General features: G+C 39.2%; 1 protein-coding gene and 1 long non-coding RNA gene across 2 annotated transcripts in view; one reads left to right on the top strand and one right to left on the bottom strand.

Annotated features, from left to right (window-relative positions):
* Positions 1-243: 243 nt before the first annotated feature.
* The window catches only part of LOC128147579 (rap1 GTPase-GDP dissociation stimulator 1-like), a 36,575-nt gene continuing 20,358 nt past the window's right edge, over positions 244-16,460 (bottom strand). Inside the window, 6 exon segments of the mRNA XM_052800312.1 lie at positions 244-483; positions 1,724-1,852; positions 2,896-3,022; positions 3,924-4,063; positions 9,486-9,611; positions 12,836-12,970. Of these exon segments, the coding sequence (XP_052656272.1) occupies positions 350-483; positions 1,724-1,852; positions 2,896-3,022; positions 3,924-4,063; positions 9,486-9,611; positions 12,836-12,970 (791 nt within the window). The 3' untranslated portion in view covers positions 244-349.
* LOC128147582 (uncharacterized) lies at positions 472-2,308 on the top strand. Its single transcript, XR_008237050.1, has 2 exons — positions 472-546; positions 1,704-2,308. It is a non-coding gene; the product is annotated as an uncharacterized LOC128147582 (long non-coding RNA).

Raw genomic sequence — 16,460 nt, 5'->3', positions numbered from 1 at the left:
TGGTTTGACAAAACCAAGTAGCTTAAAAATGTATTGCAGAAGTGGTAATTGCCTGATGCTACTCATGTGATGTTTTCTAAGACTGCTTGCTTGACAGGCCTTATTCCTACTGCTCTTAGTAGCTCAGTGAAGAGCAGCAGTGAGGCAGGTATCTGTAGGCCAAATAGATGAGCAAATTACTTTTTTTTTTTTTGTATGTATGTACAGCTTTGAAAGCAGGAGCTGTACCTGGGCTTAGTAGTGTTGGTTATGCGGCAGCATGACAAATGCAAGGCAGTGTTGGCAAAGCTGGCATTGTATTGCATTTGCCTCAGCAGCAGTGCAGGGTTGCTATGGGGAAGAAGGGAGGCTAGTGGGGTGTCTCTCCTCTCAAAACCTGTAATGTTGTGGCAGCTTCCTTGACCACATTTGCATTGCTGTGACTACAGAGTTGTTCGATGGTTTCTTTAATCTTATTCTCTTCTATTTCTTGTCTCAGATCACCTGAATGGGAGATGAAATGCTGACTTTTAGTGACATGCCATGGCATAGTGGCTCCCGACAGTTGTAAGATAAAAGTTGGAAGTATTGGCTGTTTAAAATGAGCTGCTTTAATTTAAATACATTTCTCTCAATAGATACCGTTTCAGCTATTGAAAGTATTGAACAGGTTAAGATTTATTTTTCCTCTCCTGTTTGACTTCCAAGAACTGATTGAACAGGAGAAAAGCACTTTGTTGAAAGTATAATAGAGGACAATTTCTAGCATTATTTTGCCTGTGTGCTTTTTTTTAGCCTTTCATATTAGTAAGACTCAACCCTTAGTGTTACAGTTAATCTATAAAGTGCTAAGTACATACACCTCTGGAAAAAAGTCTTATAGGTCACATCTGTTGCGTCAGTACTCCGTAGTAGCACTGAAGGATGCAAATGCTGATCCCTATTCCAATAACTGTGGCTACAGGTAAAAAATACTCTACTGCAAAATCCAACTTGGCTGCCAATACAGGGTGACTCCACGATTTGAAAGGCAGCTCCCATTGTGGCAGATCTTGCCTGGGCACAATCATTATTTTCAATTTACATGATTTATGTATTAAGATGTGAGAAACTGGCACAAGATCTTTGGACTCCTGGTTTCAAGGTGGTGGTTTTCAGTTAGTGCCACACATCCAGGATGAGTCTGATCTTGCTCAAAGCATTTTAAGTCTTCCTTAACCACGGAGTGAAAGAAACTGAAATCATATCCTTCATATGTTTTACTAAAAGTTGCTGTGTAAAGGCAGCATTGCTAAAATTGCTGTTTTCTCTCAACTTCTGGTTTGCTTACAGTATAGGCAGAACAAATGTATGCCTGCCTGTGGAAGATGATACAGACTATTTTTGAACACAAAAATGCTGTGGTACATACAGGACCTGGGATTGTCAGACATTTGTGCATGGTGAATTTGGACAAAGATGCCTTTATTCCAGGGCTCTAATTTTGCTAGTTTAGGACTTGATTATGCCACTGACTCACTGGAATAAAGCCTTTTTTCATTCAACTGATGGTTTAATCAACTTTTCATAAAGAAAGAAGCTACTTTACTGGGATTTTTGGTGATCAATAAAGAATGAACCTCTTTAATATCCTTTACTACTCACTGACTAATATTACAAGCAGCACATTTCAGTAACAGGAAACACTTGTGTTTTCATCACAAACATCTGTTCTTTCATCACAGACAACTTAAAATGAAGTTACCTGAATTAAGAAGACTGCACAAAAGACCCATTGAATTATATATCACCTCAGGACTCGTATTATCATCTTGTAGAAGTTTGTGTAACCTTTGAACTAGCTGTGATTCCTTAAATGATTCTTCAAGCGTTTCTGAAAAATAAGTAAACAAATACCTGAGATGTACATGAAAAGAAGCTAGAAAGTGAACATGCTTGCTTTTTAAAAATAAAATTTCTGACTGGCTTAATTTCAAATTGGCTATACAGGGATGTCTTGGGCATCTATTTTCTGTACTGGAAAATTTCTCTATTTTTTTCACTGGCCTCATTATGGAAGACAGAACCTGTATACTATAGATTGTATAAAATAACTTCATCATAGATTAAAATTTGCTAGGAATGTTGATTCACGTTAGTTTCCTGGTTGAGTTTGAGAGCCTTAATGGTGGACCAAGCAGTAAAATTGGCTCTTTACTGTCTTGCTTGTTGGTATACAAAATTCAAAATTTCAAGTTGACTATTACTTTTCAATTTATCTCTTGATGTACGTAGATTTCTGTGGTGACTGTCTTTATTGTAATAAATTGAGTCCCATTTTCAAATGTGATCAGTCATACGGGAAATACCTGGAAGAAAAAATATACTCAGTCTCTCTGAAAATGAGCTCAGTAAAAGTAGTTAGAACCAGTTTTCTCACTTGTTTAATTTGCAACTTCTACAAGGCCCTTTTGTCTATGCTTCTGCTTTATTCTCGCCTGCATTCAAATGTCTGCTGAAGATTATTTCCTCAATTTGTAGTCTTCATTGACCATTCTAGTCCATAATTTTTCCTTAATTTTGTCTTCATTTAGACTTTCTCATCTTTTTCTTTAGTCTTCATTACCTTTATTTTCCTTCTGTTTTTTTTTATACAAGTTTCTAGCATCATACCATGCTACTCAACAGATTATGCCTGTCCACACAACCTAATCATCTGACACTACCCTAAACAAAAAAAAAAAATATTTGGGCAGTTCCTGAAGCCTGTTGCTTTTGTGATCTTTTGGATGGCTGACTTCCTTTATTTCCTGCTGAAGAGCTAAATCTAGACAAGAAACATGCTTTTTTGTACATGTTATGTAGAATTAACAGCATGACACTGTTTCTTAATAATTGAGGATCTTGCACAGGTAAATGCTTTTAGGAGAAAAATACCTAAATCAATTGCAGATGCTATTGCCAAGGCATTCAGAGCCTCATTCTGCATGGCAGCATGTTTGCTTGTTGTCATGGAAACCAGATGCTTCACTCCTTGTGCCTCCTGGATGGCTTTGACCACTTCCTGTTAAAGCAAAGGTAAAATATCACAGATGGAAATCTGACTTATGAATAAAGTGGAATGAAGAGAGAAATGAGGTTGCACTCTTCAGCCTCTGAGTAGATGGAAATGATTTGCCTGCTGCAATGCAAACTGATATTTGAAGATTGGAGATAACATTGCTTTTGACACTGATCATATGTGTCTGCTTAGGGCTGGTCTAATTTACTTGGAATATCAATACTTACAATTATGTATATGCATATCTATAAGATAAAAATACATACATTTTGTCTCGAGTTTTAGTTTGACCTTATTCCGATTTTTCATTTCAAACCTTCAAACTGGCAAAGATTAGTTTTACTTTATCAAAGCCTGTGCCGATAGTATCTACTTTTTTTTATCACTACCTCAAAGTAAAGCGTGGTTGGGATGCCTGTGTATAATAGCATAATTTACAAGAAACAGAAGCCTGTTCTAATATGCCAGCAGATACAGATCACACCAGATTCATCCATCACTAGGGAGATAAGTGGGCTCTTTGGAGTTTCTGGAGGACTGAGGTTTGGAACAGGTCTGGGTTATCTTTGCCATTTTAATTAGAAACTAGTATTTATGGAAATAGAAAAGCTTTACTTACTATTTGTCAAGCCTTACTCAAGCAGGGTAAAAGTTGACAAATGACAGTAAATAGCTATGTTGCTCGTTTCTGTGCAGTATGTGTGGCTACGGAGAGCACTGCTTTCCTGCTCACACCATTATTGGTATTGAGGCAGACTAGAGGGGTTTTTACTGTGAACTTTCATGTTTTTAATGATAAAGCTGTATGTGCTGTTCTAACACTTAACCCTCAGCTATATTGACAAGCTTTAAAAATATTTGAGAAGGATAAAATAGAAACATATCAGGACAATAGCTCTCATACTTGGGATCTGTTGTGATGCAAGATCGATGCTAGCAGCCGATTTGCTTCTTCATGAACGCCAGTGTGGTCATTAGCATTGCACCACTGTACAAGTCTGTTGAGCAGCACGGGGTCTTGGCCCAAGATTTCAGCTGCATCAGCTGAAAAGAAAAGCATCGGGAGACATTCAAAATCAGACTTCACAGTCTTTCTGTCACAGAAGTGTGAATGCAGAAGTAGCCAGGACCACAGGCCTGAGCTCAGTATCCTTTAAAAGCTGTAACTAGAGCACTGGGCTTTTAAGGGATCTTGGAAATCTTGAGGAATGCCGGTTGTGTTAGGGCAACTCTTGGAGATAAAGAACAAAGTAAGCTGTTCTGATTAGGTCTATCCTTTTTAAAAGGCTGCTGAAGCAGGGCTTAAAATGAGTAGCTTCATATCTTTGAAAGCAAATATTCTGTTGCTATACTGAAATCTTCCTGAGGACTGTCCCTTTCCGATTTGGTTTCTTGCACTTGCTCTTTGAGTCCTGCACAAATGTAATCATGGGCTCTTCAGAGTCTGTTCTTGCTGTTTCAGTGCTCCCAGTAATGGTGATAATTACTGTTGGTAGCATGTGGGAAGCCAAGTCTTAGTACAGAATTGCAACATGTCTGTAATTGCATGTCTCAAGTTCTAAGAATGTGTGTTGAACTGTGTATTAGGCATCACCAAAACTTCCCCCAGAGTTTGGAAGAGCCTTTTAATTTGTGTTCCCCTGTGTTTCAGGAACCCTATCTCAAGACATGCTAGCAGTATTATCTCTGTGGTTGACATTTGCAAAAAACCTCACTAGATAACTTTTCCTAAGAAGTGAAACTCTAATGATATGCTGTGGTTTAAGACTCGTTGCCACTAAGGGAGACTACTCCCAAAGCTCTTAGAAGTTCAGCAGCAAAAGGAACTTTACTCATGCTCTCTCAATATTGCATCAGTCTAACACATGGTTCCACATGAGTCTTACTGCAGTTTAATAACACATCTTTAAAGTGCTGTGGATCAAAAATGACTAACTGGTGGAAAGTGATTTCCTAAGCAAAGGAAAAATGCAGATATAAGGGTGCTGAGGACTGTGAAATACTCCATTTTAACCAAGTATGTTAAGCAGGGGTTCAGCCTTGAGGACATCCTGGTAAATACTGCTTCAGTAATTTCAGTTAGTTGATTCTGTTCAGTACTTAAGACATTGAAATTCTACATCTTGGTTCAACTGGAATTTTCTTCTAAGTGAAGGGTACCAGGAGAAAGATAAGAAAGTAGTAATGCGCACAACTTAGGCTGCCTCTTTGTAGGAATTGAGTGCTCACCCATTTGGCTTTGAGCACACAAGAGCTTTCTTGTAAACTGCCAAACTGCTGTTCCCATGTGTTCCAGTTGATTGTGAACTGAGGATATAAATGCACAGCACTTCCAACTTGGCACCAGATGTATTAGCTGAGAGCTAAGAGTAGTCACAGGACAGATGCTCACTTTTGGCGTAGAATTACTCTATTTGCAAAAATATACTGTGGTTATAAGATTTAATTCAAATTTAGGAGTCTCGTGTAGTTATTTTTAATAAAGGGTTTTTCTTGTTGACTTCATTTTGGTTATGTTGAGTCCTGTCCCATGCCTGCCCCCCATCCCTTGATGCTGGAGGACCAGAGCAGATGAGCATGAAATGTGCGTTGTGTGCTCTGAAGAAGGAAAGATGTGGTAAAGGTCTTCATGGGAAGTGTACATTCCCTAAGAAGGGCCATAAAGGGTTTGTGAGCTTTTTCCAATCTTTTTCTGCTTTTCCAGTCTTTTGAAATAGTTCTAGGCCTGAAAGAAGGTAACCAGGGAGATCCCTTCTCCTTTGGAAGCAAATTCAGAAAGGGAAAAATGTGGGGGAAAGTCTGTGTGGTTTTAAGATACTGGGAAGTTTGTCTCTTGGAGCTTTGCTGAAGCAAAGACTTGAGGAAGAACCAATGTTAACATCCAGAACAGAAGGGATAGGTTTGGCTGACAGGGGCATCACCCTACTCCTGTTTCTTTACCTGTCCCTTTCTCTGTTGCATTTGTTTTGAGATATTCTGGAAAGAGTCAAGTAGAGTATGCGCTAGAAGGTCACTGTCAATAAACCACATGATTACTCTGGATATTTTGCAGAAACTGTAAGTCAACCTATACTCTTTCTATTTTGGGGAGGGAGATGAGGAAGGATGGACACTTCCTTTTTTTTATTTGTCCAGTACACTAAGGAACAATCCACAGGGCAAAATCCCATAAGGAATCTGGGAGCTTCTAGCCTAGCTGAACATACTTTTTTTGAGGTAAGAGTTATTTGTCGTTGCATACCACCTGCATATTGCCTCCTGTAAGAGAAAGGCTTTTGCTTCTACGTCAGATGTTACATGTTAGTCTGAGGAGATCATGGTAATCCAGTTTAGTACAGAAAGCTAAAAGAGGTAGGAGGGTGGTGAATGGAACCAGTTTAAGAGGTTTGTTCAAAGGAGGTGTCTTGACACAGTTTGACAGGGACCTCCTGATGTCTGCCAGCAATAGAGCTCTTTGAGATAAAACCCAATTAGTTATTCTTAAGCGGAACAGGAGGACATTTTAACTTACAAAATGCCAAATTTGAGTAAATTGTGTGTACAACTGAACTTTAACTTGAGCTGAAAGTCCTTTGGCTGTTGAAGTGCAGAAATTCTGCTCCTCTGAAGCAAAAAAGCAAAACTGTAAAAACCAGTTAATGTTAACATCTCTAGTGTAATCATAGAATCATTTCGGTTGGAAAAGACCTTCAAGATCGAGTCCAACCATTAACCGTGCCCCCTAAACCGTGCCCTGGAGTACCCTGTCCACTTGCTTTTTGAATACCTCCAGGGATGGTGACTCAACCACTTCCCTGGGCAGCCCATTCCAATGTTTGACAACCCTCTCAGTAAAAAAATTTTTCCTAATATCTAACCTAAATCTCCCTTGCCTCAACTTGAGGCCATTTCCTCTCGTCCTATCTCCAGCCACCTGACAGAAGAGACCAGCACCCACCTCACTACAACCCCCTTTCAGGTAGTTGTAGAGAGCGATAAGGTCTCCCCTCAGCCTCCTCCAGACTGAACAGCCCCAGATCCGTCAGCCGCTCCTCATAAGACTTGTGTTCCAGGCCCCTCACCAACTTGGTTGCCCTTCTCTGGACACGCTCTAGCACCTCAATGTCTTTCCTGTAGTGAGGGGCCCAAAACTGAACACAGGACTCGAGGTGCGGCCTCACCAGTGCCGAGTACAGGGGAACAACCACCTCCCTGTTCCTGCTGGCCACACTGTTCCTGATACAGGCCAGGATGCCGTTGGCCTTCTTGGCCACCTGGGCACACTGCTGGCTCACATTGAGCTGGCTGTCAGCCAGCACCCCCAGGTCTTTCTGTGCTGGGCAGCTTTCCAGCCACTCTTCCCCAAGCCTGTAGCGCTGCATGGGGCTGCTGTGACCGAAGTGCAGGACCTGGCACTTGGCCTTGTTGAACCTCATACGATTGGCCTCAGCCCATCGATCCAGCCTGTCCAGATCTCTCTGTAGAGCCTCCCTACCCTCAAGCAGATCGACCCTGCCTCCCAACTTGGTGTCATCTGCAAACTTGCTGAGGGTGCACTCGATCCCCTCATCCAAATCATCAATAAAGATATTAAACAGAACAGGGCCCAACACCGAGCCCTGGGGAACACCACTCGTGACCCACCGCCAACTGGATTTCACCCCATTCACCACTACCCTCTGGGCTCGGCCATCCAGCCAGTTTTTCACCCAGTGAAGAGTACACTTATCCAGGCCACGAGACGCCAGCTTCTCAAGGAGTATGCCATGAGAGACAGTGTCAAAGGCCTTGCTGACAGATCTGACTGCAGTTTTCTATAGTTAGAAAGAAACCTAACTCTTCTAGTCAGTAGGTCTCAGCATGCCCAGTGATTATCAGAATAATGAATTTATACTAGATAATGCAATTAACTAATTCAGTGAGGACTTCTTAGTAGATGCGTATTCAAAGAGTTTCAGGCTGAGTTAATTAAGGGCAGTGTTGGCTCATGGGTAAACAGAAAGTAAAGGTGGGAGAATTGTGTGTTCATAGGCAGGAATCGGTAAACATTGAATAATCTTCTACATCTTTTTTTTCTACTTTACACTTTGATATCTGTATTGTTTCAGATTCAGAAGTTGTACCATTTTGTGCCAAATTCTGACTTCATACTAGAGCTGGTTAATAGCATTGAGTAAAAAAAAAAAAAAAAAAATTTAGATAACATGTTTGATAATTTAGATCTGTGTTATTATGATGTCTCAATTTTAAAAGCTAAATGGTCTCCCCTGTTGGAATTCCAATATAGCTTCGGAGAAATGACCTTTTAATGACTTCCTACAAAGCCTGAGATGAAGAAGAGGCTAAGTTTCTGTATATCTTGCAATGTCCATTTCCCACCATGGTGAAATATAGCTGAAAGCAGCTTTTTACTGGACTGGAATCAGTGCAAATTAATGATTGCTAGATGTAAATTTTATGTCATGCATATTAATTTGAAAAAGGATGCAAGTAGCTGCCCTATCAAAGTGGTGTCTGCAGTGGTATAAATGAAAATGAGTGCAGCATGGAATGTAGGAGTGAGGTTTTTTCTCCTTCCATATAACTACTGAATTTGTGATTGTAATTGTTCTGTACCAGCTGTCAATTCCCATTGCAAAATGGTCATAACACTTCTGATTCTGTTTTTGACCTGTTTCTTGTTATTCCTGCACATCAAGGTGGGCGGTACTAATTAGTGTTCTAGAGCAGCTGCTCTGGTGATATGAAAGAATTACAACACTTATCATTAAAAAAAAAAAACCCAAACCCCACAACACTTGTTTTTGTATTATACTCTGGTAAGAAGCTAGTAAGTCTAAAAATAAATTAGGATATTGTGTTAGATCTTAACACAATTCTGACGTTATGCATGTTTCTCAAAATGCAACTATATGCACAGGTGAGTATTGTTGCATTTGCATATCCACCTCTGTAAAACTGAATGAAGTGCAAGTAGATAATCCCACATTTCAACATGCAAACTAAATTCAACATTTGAGCTACACCAGCAAGATAAACCTGGCAATAAATGTATAGAGAGACTGTGTGACTGGTAGAAACTTGTTTCTCCTGCCTCTCTCCACCCCAGCTCCCTTTGATCATTTTATATTCTCCAGTTCTTCTATTGATTTGCTTTCCTGTGATTTGGCACTGTAAATCCTTAGCCTGATGCTTTTCCATCATACTTGTGCCTTGCTGGTATATCTTTGGTGGAAAACATCTTCCTTTTAGGCCTTTGCCATTTCTCACTGACTGCTGCAGATTCTTCTGTTTGGTTTATTTCTTATCTACCTCTGAGGCTGATTGGAGCCTTCAGCAATCATCTCTGTTGGAATCTCTCCAGACTGAGCAGAATTAGGTTAGCAGGACACTTAGCCTGTAGTCTTCTTGCATATCCATTGTCTTGCAGGGGGAGGGGAGGAGGAGGGTGTACAGCTGACATCAGTAAGTACTAGCAATTCCCTACCTTGACCATCTGCTAATTTGCGTAGTGTTCCAAGAAGTTTAAACTGCACAGGAGGCATCTCTGACCTTAGAAGTGCCTGAATCCGTTCTGCCACACCTTCTTCCAGCACTTGAATCTTGTTAACAACTAGAAAATGGAAAAAAGATGTTGATGTGAAGCTCAGTAACTACGCAAGCATCTGAAAACGTAGATATGACGTAACTGTTGTTCTGAATTTTGTGCTCCATTATGCTCTTAGCAAAAGGTCCAACTTGTTAGAGCACTCAGAAATGAAGTCAGGACTACCTGGCTGTTTAGGCTTCTCTTTTGAGCTAAAAACTTCCTAGGAATTGCTGTTATGATATTTTGGTTACTTTCGATCTCAGCCCTGCCTGGAATGAAGTACATAAAAGAGGATAAACACAGCATTGTTGTTTCTCTTCTTTTTTCTGGTTGTAATAGATTATCCATCCACTCTCCCACTGACATGAGCAAGCCTTTCCTATGCTTGCTTATCTTAACTGGGTGGCAGAAGTGATTTATGTATCCATATTGCTTGAGAATGAATTTTCTTTTTGTATTTGAGCTCACTGATCCCCTGTTGTTTATGCCTTTGTTTCTGTGCTTTCCCAATTCTTGTGTCTTTGCTTCAGTCGTTAGTGCAGTAATCCCTGGTAATAATCAGAAGCTTGCCTGGAAGGAGTCCTAATGCTGCTTAACTGTGCTACCAAAAGCTGCTTCCTCCAGAGCAATTTTCTTCCCATCCTCTGCATGCTTTTTTTTTTTTTTTTTGGGGGGGGGGGGGCGGCACGGGGAATGACAGGACAGTGAAATTAGGGAGATAACTGTTTTCTATCGTTTTCCTTCTATTGGGCAAATTGAGAAGCAGACACTGTTAAGCACTTGCTCTTAATGTCCTTGTTTTTCAGTGGCACAGACTGACTCCATTCACTAGAGCATAATGACTTTTTGCAATTTTTTTTTTATAAGCACCTGTTCTCTTTTAAGATCATTACTTGAATTTAAGACTTCCCCTGTGCCTATTTGCAAGTGTTAGCCCAGATTTAATTTTTATTTTACAATTTATTTGGATTTGCACTCAGTCTTTTTTTTTTTTTTTTTCTGGGTAGCAGACTATATTGTTGAAAGTGATAGAGTTTGTGTATTTCTGGAAGTGATGTATTATTGTGAGGGAATGTCTTACAGCTCCTATATTCTGATATTTTTTACAAATTGATGAAGAAAAGTACAGTGTAGTAGTACATTTTAAGTGCTATGCATTGCCCACACACTTGGAAAGTTCTAAAATGTAATAGACTTGAACAGAACAGATAATCAAAATATGAACGTATCAATACAGAGTCTATTTTATAATTCAGAGTTGAGCCTTTTAAAATACAGCTGCAAAGAACATTAAGATCTACTGGTACTATATGTAGCAGGCAGTAATAGAGGGGTGAAGTTGTAGGTTGTAACCACATTTTTCTGGATTTTTAGATCCTGTAATCTTTGCAAGATCAGCTGTGTTCATTGCTTTGTTAAGGAACTGCTAAGCAATGCCTGTGGGCTTGGCAATGCAAAAAGTGGGCCTTGGTGTTCGTTAAGGAACAGGTTCTGTTGTGAGTTAGAATGTGATCATCTGTGTTGTCAAGGGAAACTACATCAAAATTGCTATCTTTCAAATGAGATTAATTGGTATCTTTTCTGCTTGTAATGATTAAATACTATCTAATTTTTAAATAAATTAAAATTGTACATATTGCGGAGTGAAATCAATGAGAACTAAGCATGGGACACCTCTACAGAAAAAGGCTTGTAGAAAAAATCTACCTTTTCATTCTCAAAGATAGTTACATTTTGCCTACTAAATTACTCTCTTAGTTACAGCTGGATGGCTCACTATGATTTTTCATGATTCTATGATTATCTTCTAATAGCTCTGTGTTAAGTTGTAACTGATTTAAGGTAGCTGGCATGCATGGTCAAAATACTGCATGCTTTGTTAGCACCAAAAAGCAATTTGCACAGGCCTCTGTCTGCTGATGTGAATGGTGGTAGAAAATCTCTTCACAGAGAAATAAAATATACATAGAAGCAGTGAGGGGCTTATGGTGTGAGATGTATTTATTAAAATACTGAATAGGCAGACATGGCTGACTATTATGATCCAGAGAGTGTGATAATACTATAAACCAAACTAAATAAATTACTTGAAAGCATATAAAAAATTAATTGAAAGAAATAGGTGAAATTCTGAAGAGAGCTATCTGCAAGCAGAAATGAGAGTGTATTAGGCTTTAAAAGGAAGTAGGGGAGGCAAAGTAGCAACTAGTATATTCTGGGGCTCCCTTGTTCAAAGCTATGATTATGTATAAAACTGTTAAACCATGCATGCTGGCTTGCTTACATAATAAAATTGGGAGACAACTTCAGGTTCTTTTATTTTCAGAAAATAGCGTTGGTGTCGTGCTCTTCTCTGGAGTACTGCATAGCAGTGTAAGAACTGTGTTGCAGGGTGCTGTACTGTTAAGTCTCTAGCAAAACTTTTTTTTTTTTTTTGCACTTTCACATGGAAGCAGTAAATTTGAGATGAGAAGCAGCACAATTTTGTGATGTGTATTAACAAAAGATCACAAGAGTAGAATCGTTTGGGTTGGAAGGGATCTTTAAAGCGTATCTAGTCTAATCCCCCTGCAATGAGCAGAGACATCTTCAACTAGATCAGGATCCTCAGAGCCCCATCCAACCTGACCTTGAATGTTTCCAGGGTTGGGGCATCTACCGCCTCTCTATGCAACCTGTTCCAGTGTTTCACCACCCTCATTGTAAAAAAATTTCTTTCTTATCTAATCTAAATCTACCCTCTTTTAGTTTAAAACGATTACCCTTTGTCCTATCACAACAGGCCCTACTAAAAAGTCTGTCCCCATCTTTCTTATATGCCCCCTTTAAGTATTGTAGTTAAGTGTGTTACAAAGGCTGAATTTGCAATGAATATTGGCTTTATAGAAGAGGAGCAGATTTATGAAATCCCTACCAGCTGTGATGCGATAGCTCCACCCCATACTCTCTATTTTAAGCTATAAACTGTGTTCTGCATTTTTGTCTTGAACTGCTGTATGCTGTTAATGTGAAACCATTTCAGCAGCTGGCAATAAGATCACACTTTATTATATTTAGACCCTTTATGTAGATCAGAAGTCCTGATGAATTATTCAAATATATATGTCTCTGCAGGGGGGAAAAGGTTAATTGCCCCTCAGTATACAAGGGAGTGGAATTGGTGACTTGGACAGAGCTGCACAGATCTCCATTAAGAGACCCATCTTTACAAAGAATCACTGTATGTCAATTGTCTTCAAACTCTGTACCTGGAATAGCAAGGTTTCGAAGTGCACTGAGTGCAGCATGTTGAACAGAGACGTCCCCACTCTCTACGTGTTTCTCCAAAAGATCCAGAAGCTGATGTATGACTCCCAGCTGTACCATTCGTACACAGTTGCCATCTGAAGAAAGAGGCAAAACCAAGCAGGTGAGAGAGATAAGAAACACAGTGATAGAAATTAATCATGCAAATTGAGAATTCACGGAGTCTTTGTCTTGCTTGTCTCCTTGTCTTGATAAGATTGAGACTATAGCTTTTGGGTTGTTTTTTACAACCTTCAACTCTCTAGAGATAAGTGGGCATCAGCCACTTGTGAACTGATGCTGAGACACCCTCTAGTAAAGCTTAGCTTGAGAGTGCTTTCTAGGAACAGTCATAGACAAATTCAAAATCATATGTTCTCTAGTCAATTTCTTCTTCAATACTGCTTTATTTTCCACTACATATGTGGTGGAATACTCGTGGCATTTTCCATTTCTCTACAGGATAGCTTTAATACCCCAATTTTGCTATTCTACTGGTTTAAGATATTATTGTGAGACCAGGGATCTTATCCAGCAATGGTGAATCTGATTATTAGTTTTGTACTGCTGTTGCTTCCTGTATTAAATCAAATAATTTGTCATTAACTAATGAAAGAATCAGGCCTAGGTTTTTCTTACCTTTTTTGAGAAACCCACTTTCTGAAATGAGAAGTCTAGTTGTGTTGCAGTCATATGAAGCTAGGAAAAATATGAGTTGACCTAGAGAGTTCTGATCTGTTTAATGCTGGTGAAAGAGCAGATCTGTACATTCCAAAGAACTACCATTTTGCCCAGTACATGCTCTGCAATATTTTGTCAGTTTGTGTCTGTATGTCTCCCTTTCTCTTTGAGAACTTGCTCTGCAGCGGTGACAGCCCTTTTATTATCAGAAGCTACCTAGCTTACCTTGATAGGAAATGAGAAAGTGTTCTCCTAAAGAGCAAAAGGAAACCCTCCATATTACGGTCTGCATCCTTCCTGAAGGAAGTGTTTTGAAGATGCCATTTGGCAAATATTTTTCTGTATTTTATTTTAGACATTTATTATACCTTGAGAGGCATATTCTTGACACCAGTCAACATTTCCTTACTGCTGTGCTGTTAGAGAATGCTGTTCGTTAAAATGTGGCAAAACAGTGTGAACGCTATATAGGAAGACCATGTCTTCACCTGGAGTAAACAATTTTCCATGGAACTATAGAATTCATGCAAATACAGAATCTGGCCAAAAGTAGCTTTAGGTGCTTCTCATGGTACTAACTGCATGCCTAAAATGTACAGACTTCTAATTTTTGTGTGTATACCACTTAAAAATGGCTCTAGTAATTTTAACACCTTTTCTGGTTTGAATGTTATTTCTACCCCAAAGTAGTAGAAACTCCTCCATGTTGTGATTTGAACCAATGCCTACTGTTCCTTTAATCTCTTAGCATTTCAGTTAGTAGCATATTTTTCCCCTGTATTACTACATATGTTAAATAAGAATTTGTCAAATGCTTAAAATGTAAGTGGATATTTTCATGAGAGGATTGTCAGTCTGTGAAATATTTTGAATTCTACTCATGCAAAAATATTTTGATATCAATTTATACATACATTCTCTAAAGTTGATGTTTTTGCTTGTGATTCTTCAAATGTTCTCTTGCCTAATCTTTGGAGTTCAGAGTATATGAGGAAAATTGCCCAGTCCTCTCTAGGAACAGGTTCTCTAGGAATACACCATCTCTTTTGGTCTGCCAGTATTCTACAGGCAAAATACTTTGATCTTCATATAGGCTAACCTTAATTGAATTTAATTTCTCTCCTCCACCCACCTTTCAAACCAAAGAATGGCAGAGCATTTTTTTCTCATGTAGTAAAGTGCGAATAGGCAGAACCCATTAGTGGTTGCCTTGCTTTGAGCTCCAAACTGGTGTTCTCTCCCATGGATTTTTGATTGGATAGCAGCAGAACCTTCAATTTAATGGCTCATAGTTAAAGTCTCATAGGAACAGCCACTTTCATAGCTGCAAAAGCTGTCTGTCATCTTTTCACTGCCTCAGAAGTCATTTGATGCTGAGATCAGATTTCCATAGGATTTTTTTTCTCTTAGGTTAAAGGCTGTGCATACATCAGTGGCACACACTGGGGCCTGAGAGGGATTATTCGCTTTTTCCACATGAAACATCTAATGGGGTTGCGGGGGAGATGGAGGGAGAAGAGCGAGTGACAGAGCAAGCCATTCAGCTGAATAAATTGAAGATAGCCAGTTTAAAGGCACTGAGGGCATTTCTGTGGCCTTTGTAGAACTGTGATGCACAATGGCCAATTCAGAGCAAGGTATAAAACAAAAAAGGGAGTCTAGAAAGGATGTGGGGGAGAGGTGGAGATTTGTGTGTATGGTAGCTTGCTTAAAAAAAAAAACCAAAACAGATGAGACTGACTAGCTAAACATTCAGACAGACGTGAGGGAATCTTTTATGATAATTAAGCACATATTAATGCAGAAAGTTGAGCAATGTTGAAAAAGCTCCTTTTTGTTAATTGAGTATGAACCCAGTACAGTAACTATCAGTGAGAAAGGACAGAAAACATGGTGGGGTATCTTCTGCTGACTGATTCAACACAGCATGCATTCCAGGAGTCTGTTTATGAGAGTCTCTCTGTGTTTCTGCATAGTATTAAGGCTCATTGCTTTCTATAATAGGAAAGTGCAAAAGATAAAATGACTTATCTTGAGATTTCTTTTTCCCCTCCGGTAAGTCTGACTAACCCTACCTTCCTAAAAGTTACTGAAAACCTAAAGCATCAATAATTGTGTGTTATTTTTTTATATTTCTAACAAATGTATTTGCCATGAAACATTTCCAGAGTCTCCTCTCTAATAGTGTGCGATTTAGGAAAAAAAGTGCAAAAGCTTGCATACCTGACCACCCCATTTTTCACAATTATGTCCCTTAAACTACTTCGATATCATTAGCATGTGTAACTTAAAGGTACGCAAGTCTCCAGTCTGCAGAAAAGCAAGAATGTTACTGTTTCAGAGCCAGGGAACAATGAAATACAGTAGTGTTGCTTTTCTCTCCACTCACAAACAGTGGCTTTCCATCTTCAAAAGGTAGAGAATAACCAACCTTACCATTTTTTGTAAAATTAGCAATAGCCGTTGCTCCTGTCTCTGTAGCTGCATGTGTTTGGATGTGATGCAAATACCAACATTCTGGGAGATGATGCCACATCCCTTAGCAAAACAACTTCTGCATGTACCTATCTGTGGCATGACAAATAGAGGGAACATCTCATGTCTGTTTATAATTAGCCCTGAAGTGAACTGTTCTGTCTTTGGGGAGATTTAAATCAATGATGACTTAGATTGTTGTTATAATTAATGATTTAAGGCCTTTAAATTGTTGATTGCTTTGGGATTGGGGGTGGTGGGATGCAGTATAAATGTCCAGTTCTTGATGTTTTATTTAATCTGTATTGCCCAAAATACAACATAGCAAGGCCACCTAAATTAAGTTGCTGTTAGGTCTTTAGCCTTTTCCTGTTGTTCCTGAAATCAGCTTAAAGACTTAGAGAAAAATCTAGGTCAGCAATGTGGGTAGTC

This window comes from Harpia harpyja, chromosome 10 (assembly GCF_026419915.1).
Source record: "Harpia harpyja isolate bHarHar1 chromosome 10, bHarHar1 primary haplotype, whole genome shotgun sequence".
NCBI lineage: Eukaryota > Metazoa > Chordata > Aves > Accipitriformes > Accipitridae > Harpia > Harpia harpyja.
The sequence above is the reverse complement of the archived record's forward strand: the minus strand, read 5'-3'. Positions and strand labels throughout refer to the sequence as shown.